This window comes from Homarus americanus, unplaced genomic scaffold, assembly GCF_018991925.1.
Source record: "Homarus americanus isolate GMGI-L3 unplaced genomic scaffold, GMGI_Hamer_2.0 scaffold49689, whole genome shotgun sequence".
In the NCBI taxonomy this organism is placed as follows: Eukaryota; Metazoa; Arthropoda; class Malacostraca; order Decapoda; family Nephropidae; genus Homarus; species Homarus americanus.
Genome location: NW_024726347.1, coordinates 51,037 through 62,344, shown reverse-complemented (window position 1 = coordinate 62,344; position 11,308 = coordinate 51,037). Strand labels below are relative to the sequence as shown.

General features: G+C 41.5%; 1 protein-coding gene across 1 annotated transcript; it reads right to left on the bottom strand.

The window, feature by feature from the left end:
- Positions 1–1,978: 1,978 nt before the first annotated feature.
- Positions 1,979–2,584, bottom strand: LOC121865612 (extensin-1-like). The gene has a single exon (XM_042365134.1). It carries the CDS (start codon positions 2,582–2,584, stop codon positions 1,979–1,981), a length of 606 nt encoding a protein of 201 aa, XP_042221068.1.
- Between the last annotated feature and the right edge of the window lie 8,724 nt (positions 2,585–11,308).

Below are 11,308 nucleotides of genomic sequence, written 5' to 3'. Positions count from 1 at the left end.
AATAATAATAATAATAATAATAATAATAATAATAATAATAATAATAATAATTTTAATAATAATAAAATAACAATAAAACAACAAACGAATAACAACAACACCAGGTAAACAATAAACCTCCTTCGCCTTCAGCTGGGGGGAGGAAGGGGGGGGGGGTGAAGGGGGTTGAGGAGACTTTAATAATCCAATTTTATTTCGTATGACGTGTAAAAGTTGATGATCTTCCTTCCTAAGAAAAAAAATCACTTCCTGTTAACTTTACGTCATATTCTCGAAAAAATTACGAGATCAAATTACCTGAGATAATTAATAATATTCCCTTGTTAACCTTCACTATACAGTACAACAGGTAAAGATAATGTTAAATTGCTATCATTCAACCCTACAGTAATTATCAAATTCTTTTAGATTAATGACACCTGCAGGAGAATTGGAGGTATATTATGAATGGTGGAGTATTGTGGCTTATAACATCATGGAGTCGTAGTGAGACGTGATAGAAGGGAAATACATATGGAGAGTCTTGAGTTAACAGTCATCTTAGAAGTGCTGCAAGAATAACCTGAGGGCAGAACACGTCCGTAATGAATCACGTACGGTAATACTATAGAGAACACCATTAATTAACTCTAAGGTGATATTTACTTGCATATTAGGAGGTAACAACTAATTACGGTCTGGGAATTAGTGTGTGTGTGTGTGTGTATGTGTGTGTGTGTGTGTGTGTGTGGTTCTAAATTACATCACTACAGGGCCATACTGGGTACACACTGCGTTTCTCAACCAAAGTACGGTAATTACAGAAACTAGCAGAGCGTGACATAGCCTTACTGAGTTGTACATGTTGGCGAGGACGCCCACCCACTCTCACCCACCCACACCGCCCATCCAACCACCAAACTCACCCGCCCAACCACCCATTTCGGCCGCCCACCTCGTCGCGCCATCCACACGATCAATGATATGCAAAGCTGACGAAAAAGACGATAATTAGCCGCCATTACAGGAGCTGTTGGTGGTCGCTTAAGAGCATCCGGGGAAAGGACCAAACCTATAATTTCTGAAGACTCCCTCCTATAATCTCAATAATTCCGGATTAAACGACAACCGGTTACAATAGTGTGACGTTTACGGGTATAGATCCTCGTTAATAAATTTGATATATCGGGTAGGCAGGCAAGGAGGTCGGATAGTTTACACAGGGTGGGTAAACCTCGTGAGGAGTATGCTGAGAGGTTATGAGATTAAGCGGTGTGAAGGTGTTCTTGTGGACCGCTGAGTCGAAGGTCTCCAGTTAGCATTCCTCGTCCAAGTTACACGAGGCGACCCATTACGTACATTATTTTCTACTGTCATTTACAAGTCGATGGCTCCTCACAGCCCAATGATTAAGTTACTTAATTAGCAATGACGTGAGACCACCCAATTGAGCTGTTAGAGGCAACGCTTCCTTGTGTTGACGGACTGACTGGAACGTCTGTCAGGCCCCTTGCAGCTGCCTCCTCCTGGGAACACCCTCTACTAGGTGGCCATTGTAAGGGTTTGCCATGGAGATGCTACAGGTGGTTGTCATAGAGGTGTTAAGAGATGGTTGCCATGAGGGTGTTGCAGAGTGTTGCCATGGGGGTGTTGCATAGTGTTGCCATGAGGGTGTTAAGAGATGGTTGCCATGGGGTTTTGCAGAGTGTTGCCATGAGGGTGTTAAGAGATGGTTGCCATGGGGGTGTTGCAGTGTTTTGCCATGTAGGTGTTGCAGAGTGTTGCCATTGGGGTGTTGCAGAGTGTTGCCATGAGGTGTTGATTGCAGAGTGTTGCCATGAGGGTGTTGCAGATTGTTGCCATGGGGGTGTTGCAGAGTGTTGCCATGGGGGGTGTTGCAGTGTTGCCATGAGGGTGTTGCAGAGTGTTGTCTTGGGGGTGTTGCAGTGTTGCCATAGGGTGTTACAGATGGTTACCAAAGAGGTGTTACAGGTAGTTGTCATTGAGGTTGTAGGTGACTGGTGGTAGGAGGTTGTAGGTGACTGGTAGTGGGAGGTTGTAGGTAACTGGAGGTGAGAGGTTGTAGGTGACTGGTAGTGGGAGGTTGTAGGTGACTGGTAGTGGGAGGTTGTAGGTAACTGGTGGTGAGAGGTTGTAGGTGACTGGTAGCGGGAGGCTGTAGGTGACTGGTAGTGGGAGGCTGTAGGTAACTGGTGGTGAGAGGTTGTAGGTGACTGGTAGAGGTTGTACTGGTAGTGGGAGGTTGTAGGTGAACTGGTGGTGAGAGGTTGTAGGTGACTGGTAGTGGGAGGTTGTAGGTGACTGGTAGTAGGAGGTTGTAGGTGACTGGTAGTGTTGGGTGACCTGGTACTGGTGGTGAGAGGTTGTAGGTGACTGGTAGTGGGAGGTTGTAGGTGACTGGTAGTGGGAGGTTGTAGGTGACTGGTAGTGGGAGGTTGTAGGTAACTGGTGGTGAGAGGTTGTAGGTGACTGGTAGTGGGAGGTTGTAGGTGACTGGTAGTAGGAGGTTGTAGGTGACTGGTAGTGATGGTAGGTGGCCATAAAATGGCCAGTGGGCGGTCGCAGAAGAGTGGTGGGCGGCCATATTGAGCTGTGGGCGGCCTTAAAGGACTGTGGGTGGCCATACTGGACGACGGGAGGCCATACAGGGTTGTGGGTGGCTACACAGGGCCGATGGACAGCCACACAGAGCCAGTGGGTGGCCACACAGGGCGGGTGGGCGGCCACACAGGGCGGGGTGGGCGGCTAGGCAGTGGTAGGACGCCTGGAGGGTTCACCAACACACTGGAAAGTCTACAATTACCCAGCTAAACAAGGCTGAGCTGGGCGCTAATGGCTGCCAAAGATCTGGGCGGGTAATATATACTGTACATACTGACAGTACATAGTTCTTACCGGGTGAGCGTCCCTGGCACCATCACCACGGCGCCTCACCACCTCCACCACTGACTCAGGAAAGATGTCATACTGTCTGACATAAGTGGAAGAATAAGACATTTCATAATTATTAAAAAAAATCGTATTAAGCATAAAAAAAATTAGGTGAAAAATAATGTTTCTTACCATAACTTAGAAGAAAACATTTTATAGTATTTTCAAAGATTAGTTAGACACTTCGCCTGCAACTTGTAAACAAATAAACGTTTAATATCCCAATTACAACTTATGTCATATTGAGATAAGTTTGTTGATAGTTGTAATAATAATAATAACAATATAATAATAATAATAATAATAATAACAACAACAGCACAAGGGATTTAACAAGTAACAATTGAACAGTCACACAGACCAAAAAACCCTCATATTAAACCATTAAACCACCATCATAAAACTCAATGTCTAAACCATATAAACCCTCCCTGACATAAAACAACACGGGCGTAACCTTACCTTGGGGTACACCTGACAGAACAAACACAGAACCGAGTTTCTGTCTATCAGTCTGCCTGTCTCTCTTAGATGACAGGGCGGCATCTCTCTGGTTATTTCTCTCTGCATTTCTCCCACTGTCTCTACAACTCCCACTCTCTCTACATCTCTCTCCCTCTCTCTCTATATCTCTCTCCCTCTCTCTATATATCTCTTTCTCTCCCTCTCTCCCTACACCTCACTCCCTCACACACACAGGAGTCACATTCACCATCTGCCGTCGTCAGTCCCTGGTGGCTCTCACACATCCTATAGTTATCACATTGCCAACACTCACATTATCGTATCGTTATTATCCACACAAACCGTATTATCTTATTTAGCATGTATGTTCATTCACCTCCGGCCAGTATGATCTACAGTGTGTGGAGTATGAGACAAAATTCCATCTATGATTTTTTTCCTGTGATAAAATTCCATCGATGTTTTTTTTTCCTGAGACAAAATTCCATCTTTTTTTTCCCCCCATCACAAAATTCCATCAGATTTTATTTTTTTCCTGAGACAAAAATCCCATTATGTGTGTGTTTCCATTGAGGGCAAAATATCCATTACATGAAAAAAATTTTGTAGGTCCTGAATTGACCCCCTGTTTAGTTAGGTCAGGTCAGGTCAGGTCAGGTCAGATCAGGTCAGTTTAGGGATTTTGTTGGTTTAATTGATAATAATCGCAGGACGAATTGTCAATATCTTAAGGTTCATTAATTTGTTGGGTTAGGTGAGACAAATTTCTCCTCTAACCTAACCTAACCTAACCTAACCTAACCAAAAATCTATTATGACTAGAGGCATTTTGACCTGTTGTGTTATGTGTAAGTTTGTTTGCTGGCGTGTGGTTGACTGTGGAGGTGGTGGCGTTGTGGTAGTGTGCGGGTTTATGTCACTGTTTGTGTGGGTCTTTGTCGAGGTGTGCGGATGGGGATAAACACGTATACAGTACTAATGTATATAAACACTTTTGTATGTATGAATCTTTGTCAGGGAAACAAAGATTAATACATTGATATACATATACAGTGTAGCTTATACAGTACACAAGGAGAGACTATAAATTACATATATGCATGTATACAGGAATATGTACTAGTATGTGTATTCTGATGAAAATAATTACATATAGTTTTTTTTTTCACGTATAGATTAGAAATTGATAAATGAAAGTATATGTAAGTTTATAATTATGTACTTACTCTATTTAACTTATGAGCTAATTTAAAAAAATCCCATAAATTATTATGGATTTTTATAGATTAAAAACAACAACAACAACAACAGCAACAACAACAACAACAACAACAACAACAACAACAACAACAATAACAACAACAACAACAACAACAACAACAACAACGGCACATATATGAAACCAATACACACTCAAATGTTCCACTAGAGTAAAATGAATCATCTAATACGAGGATTCCAGTCAATAGAAGACAGAAACGCGTACTAATATCAGTCTTAATTACTCATAAATGTACAAATAATTACTTTCACTACTGTACAAGCCTTATGGGTGGGCTTCCTCAGCAAGAAAGAGTTATGCCACTATTTACCGCTGAGTCGCTCCTCCGTGACGCCAGGTATGTAATTATGGACCTTGTGAAATAGTTGAAAATTATGAGTAATCTTCCAAAAGTGTTTAAAAGAGGTGAAGTGCTACAGTGTTAGCGAGACGATCAGCTGTTGTTGTTGACGCCGGGGGAAGGAAGGAGAAAGGTGAGGGAGGTGAGAGGAGGGGTAGAGGAAGGGAGGTAGAGAGGTGTAGGTAGAGAGGAAGGGAGGTAGAGAAGGGGGGGGGAACCAGAGAGGAAGGGAGGTAGAGAGGAGGGGCCAAAGAGGATGGGGGACCAGAGAGGAAGGGAGGTAGAGAAGAGGGGGAAGAGAGGATGGGGGAGGGAAGAGAGGTTAGGGGCAAAGAAAGCTTCCATCATGGTAGTTTTTTTAAGCTTCCTTTATGGTAGTTTTTTAAAGCTTCAATCATTATAGTTTCTTTTAAGCCTCCCTCATGTTTTTTTAAAGTTTCCCTCATGGTAATTTTTTACAAGCTTCCTTCATCAGCTTTTAAAGGCTCACTCAATCATGTCATCCATCTGTGGAAAAGTAATTGTCATTGCTGTCATGTTTAAAGTGTGGTGAGACGTTGAGTGATGCCTCGATAAGGTTTCTTAATGTCGTTGAGCGCATTACAGTAACAGTTCATGTTTATAAGTGTACAGGTTTTAATCTCGAGAAGAAGACCTCTAATCCACACTGAACTGTATCTCCTGAGGTGGACGAGTTACGTGACTGTCTAGATATAGTGTCCCAGAAAAATGTCCCTGCCTCCTTCCCTCCCTGAGACACTGTGAGTTGGAGGGAGGGAAGTAGGCAGGCAGGGACACGTTTCTGGGACATCCTACATTTCGTCCTGTCCCGTGTTCATGGTCCCGTGTCCCGTGTTGGCGGTCATCACTCAGAATAAAAGCATTATAAACGGGATTACAATTTTCATAAGGTTGGTGACCGATAGTAAGAGTTTAATACTAATTCCTTTTATTATATCTGTTGTACACCTGAGCCAGGGACGAGGGACACCTGTCTGTTCTAATTTGCATGGACACCACCTGTTTGTAGCTACGCCTATTATATCGCCCCCCAGGCCCTGATGTAGGTCAGTGAACTGTGCCCGGGTGGGTTAATCCCCGTAAAAAAACAAAAATTTCCTTCGCGCTAAAACTTCATCGTCGCAGTGTGGAAACCAGTAACAAACTCATACACGCATACATACAAATCACTATGTATGTTAATGAGAAGAATGTAACTTTAGATATACACTTATGGGGATATACATATGTCTATTTATGTATTATAGTGACGATAACCTAACGCTAATTTTAATACATATAATAAAATGATATTACATGTATTCAGACCCCAAGATATGCATAAGTTATACATTCAAATAATTAAATGAAGACAAAAATATAGTTAATACCAGTACATACAGAATTTATACAATACTCATAATACAAGACTAACATACACACAAACATACAAACATACAAACATACAAACATACAAACATACAAACATACAAACACACAAACACACAAACACACAAACATACAAACATACTTACAAGAACGATGATAAGTATAGGTCTCAAGATATACAGATACCCAGTATACAGAAGGTTATACCCAGACAATGTAATGATTATACCACCCGACAGAACATGACCCGGACGCGTTCAGGTCACAATGGGTGGTTGGGTCACCTATTGTATGTTAACTAGCGTTTATAATGATTAAATGCGACTTATCTTAAACAACAACTAGAATAATAATAATAATAATAATAATAATAAACAAATAATAATAAAAACAATAACAATAACAACAATAACATAAATAACAATAATTACAAGAACAATAACAACAATATCAATAATAATAATAACAATAAATAACCACATTAATAACAATAAAATTCTTAATTACAATCGGAACAACAACAACAACAACACTCCTCGGCGCCTCCTAACGGTCAAGACTCGAACCAGTAATTATTGGCTGTGTTGTTCTCTCATGATGTAGTAAGTCATCATTTGACTATGTAATTTGCTTAGTAATTTAGCTGTCTGTGAGTAAAGTGACCCGACTCTACAGCAGGTCTGGTCAGGTCATGGAGTCCTGGCGATATTTTATGGGTGTTAGTCAAATGACCTCCCCTCCCCCCTCCCCCAACTTAACCTAACCTGATTTAACCTAGCTCAACCTAACCAAACTTAATCTAACCTAGCCTGACTTAACCTAACCTTACCTACCATAATCTAGCCTATAACCTAAACAAACCAAGTCTAACCTAACCTAACCTAGCCTAATGTAACCCATCCTAACCTAACCTAACCTAGCTCAATCTAACCTAGTCTGACTTAATCTAACCTAGCCTGACTTAACCTAACCTTACCTACCATAATCTAGCCTATAACCTAAACAAACCAAGTCTAACCTAACCTAACCTAGCCTAATGTAACCCATCCTAACCTAACCTATCCTAACCTTACGTAAATAAACAATTGCATTAAACCGCATTATGATTGGCTCGTAACAGCACTGAGGCTCAATAACCAATCACAACCATCTTTACTTGCTTGAGGCCATTTATGCTCGCATCGTGAACGAATACCAACGCAAGCGGAAGGTGGGCGAAAACTCGTCTGTCTAACACGATATTTGTTAATTCAGAGACGTGTAGGATGATGACTAAGGAAGAAGACGTGTAGATACTCTTAAAAACAGCTTCCTGACACACACACACACACACACACACACACACCTGAGAGTCCTTCATTAACGTATCCATACATGTGTTTGTCATTATTTTACACAGAATAAGTCAAAACCAAGGAAACAAGTGCTTTAAAAATTACACATTTGGATATTTTCACATCGAGTGGCTTCCAGATCGCTCAATGAAGTGGATATGTAACATTTCTATTCACAGGTGTTCAAGCGTTAACAAGCGCCATGGGAGTTGGTAGAGGAACGGTGATTTGTTTGTGTGTGTGTGTGTGTGTGTGTGTGTGTGTGTGTGTGTGTGTGTGTGTGTGTGAAAACCTAATATGCAACCAACTTCAATAGTTCGATCCTAAAGCCGACGCCTATATAGAAAGTAACGCCGATTTAGACAACAAAACTGACTCAACAAACACCGACACCGACTCAACAAACACCGACACCGACTCAACAAACACCGACTCAACAAACACCGACACCGACTCAACAAACACCGACTCAACAAACACCGACTCAACAAACACTCAACAAACACCGACTCAACAAACACCGACTCAACAAAACTCAACAAACACCGACTCCAAACACCGACACCGACTCAACAAACACCGACTCAACAAACACCGTCAATATAACCATAAGATAATTACCCCCAGAAACTACACCGTCACTGTGCATGTATTCCCGGATCCTCTGGCTGCGTCTCCTCCAGGTATCCAAGAGACACACACTACCAGGCTCCTCACGATAGTAATTTATATACACAGCATAACAGGAAAACCCAATTACGTCATTTTACCGATTTATTCAGGGACTAGGAAGCTCTTGATTGTCTGTTATTAAATGTCAAACAACTTCATTACACCATTTGGGTTTTAAGTCGACATTGTTATTATATGGAGGTTTGTGATGTAAGTATATGAATATATACAGGATGTTGGTGAATCTGAGTCATAATGAATGATATTGAACGATAATTTTAGGTATCTAATTCTATGGGTTAATTTGGGTGTTATTATGAGGGTAATTTAGTATTATTGTTAGTATTATAGTATTATTATTATTATTATTATTATTATTATTATATTATTATTATTATTATCATCATTAGTAGTAGTAGTATCATTATATCAAGGTCTCAACACACCTGGCGTGAGTTAACTAGTACAGGTGAAGAGGTACAGTGAGGTGGGTGTTATCCTATGGACAATAACTCGTGGCAAGACCCGGCAGGCCACACCTCGCTCACCAACATCAAAGTGCCTCTAGACCATCACGGTGAAAACAAGAAATTAAACACCAAACTTTATGACCGAGAGACCAAGAGGTTCAAATTGCGGGCTAAATTACTAAGCAAATTACTCAGGCAAATGATGACGTAGTGCATCACGGAGAGAGTATATATATGAAAACAAATTACATAACCCTAAACTAGTGCCTGAAGTAGAGAGGGGGGGGTAGGGATGGTGGGGGAGGGGGGGGGGTGAGGCAGGTAGCTCTACCACTCCTCTCACTAACAACTTCATGCATACTGGCAAGCACAAACTAAAGAAAATATGAACAGTAATAACTCACCTGTAACCTGTAATCAAGGTGGTAATTAAGGCATTGGGTTCGAGGCTGGAAAGCGGGGTGACAGTTGCTAAGTTGCACATTCGTCTCTGCAACCTGTGTTTAAGGCTGATGGACGGCCCTTCCCGCCCGCCATCCCGGTAGGTCTCACCATGGTTGCCAACTGACAGCCTTTTACCCCACCCTCTCTGTTTACCATAATACACCGTTATCTACCAAAAAAAAAAAATATCTATGGTTTCGTCAACTTTGCGGTAATTGTAGCCGAGAGTAAGCAAATCATATATTTTCCTCACCGAACAAACGTAGTAATTTGCGGTTATATTGTATTTAAAGAGGCGGTTACAGGTATAAGTTTCGGTCGCCGTCTCTCTGGCAACGGTGGGCCAGGGGACACCTACACAGGCTAGCGTGTCTCGTGGTTAACTCCCGACTACTACTACAAGTTTCTACAGCTTCTAATTAAGACATGCGTATCCCCTGTGTCACGAAGACTCCTCCCTCACCTCCAACCCTTCCCTCGCCGCCACTTGCCTCAGGTGCCGAAATGACTTCCTAGAGCCATCGGAAATCTATTGAAAACATCGAAGACAAGACGACCCTCTTCTCCTCCGCCCATCCACCACCATGCAGCCCAGATCAACGTTTACGGGTTTCTAGTTGTTATCAGGTTAGGTCTCTACAAGGGGAGGGGAATGAGTTTGTTGATGCAGTTTATCAGGCAATTAAATCGGTGTCTACGGGTTTCTGGAATAGTTTCTCAAAGGTTGTTGTAAGTTAGAGGTCTCAGAGGAAAGATATAAAGACGGTTTCTATTGCAACTGCGATAAATGTATTCTAGTCTGTTTTGGAATGGTTTCTAGAGGTACTTTGTTGACGGTGTTACAAGGTTTGGTCTTTAGCGGTGATCTATAGGAGAGAAAAATCAACACTCGGTCTCAAATGGAAAGCAGAAGAATGATTTTTAGAGACATGTGTAATATAGACGTTTACAAGATCGCTATAAACTTGTTCTGTGATGCCGACACACACACACACACACACACACACACACACACACACACACACAAAACTTGGTGTAGTAAGTTTTCAAACAGGTGTTCACATTCGTGGTTTTAACATGCACGGTACAACCCCCCCCCCACCACCCCCCACCAACCCCCCACCAACGGCACCCTTAAACCTCGTATGCTAATTCCCCATTACCTGTGCTTTTCTCTACCTCTCATAAGCAGAATATTATTTTTTTTTTCGTTTTTACTTATGCATGGTGTTCGTTTATGACTCCCAGAGATAAAATTATACAAATTACCTTTTTTTTTTCCCTCGTGTCGTAAAGTGAGTCATTGAAGGCCATCGGCACAGTTTACTGCACGATGGTAATTGTTTCTGCTGCCTCCCGTGTTATTTTCTCCCTCCTGGTTCCATAGTTTACCACTTACGTAGCTTTTTATGTTGTCGCTCTGTCTATCTGTCTGTCTCTGTCTGACGATGCAAAAGAGAAGGTAATACTCTTTATACTCTTCTAATACCTCTCTACGTATGTATTTATGTATGTAACTAAGTAAGCTTGTATGGACGTATAAATTTTTTTCTTCACATACAGTATTACAATATAAAACCACTGCTGGCAAGGACATACACCCTCCCTCCTCTTAACAGTATTCCTTTAAGAAACTTCCAACACCACAGAGTGAAGACTTTCCTTTTCAAAATGACCTTAACCACAGTCATCGTCACATATATACTTAATGTAAGCGATATTTACAGTGCAATTATACAAACAAACCCAAGTACACACGTCAATGCATTTCAGACAGCTGACGGACCTTACGTGACGGTCTCCGATTGGCTAAATATCACAGGATGTAAACAAGGACTCTGATTGGTTAATATCACAGAATGTAAACAAGGACTCTCATTGGTTAATATCACAGAATGTAAACAAGGACTCTCATTGGTTAATATCACAGAATGTAAACAAGAACACTGATTGGCATATATCACAGGATGCAGCCAGGAAC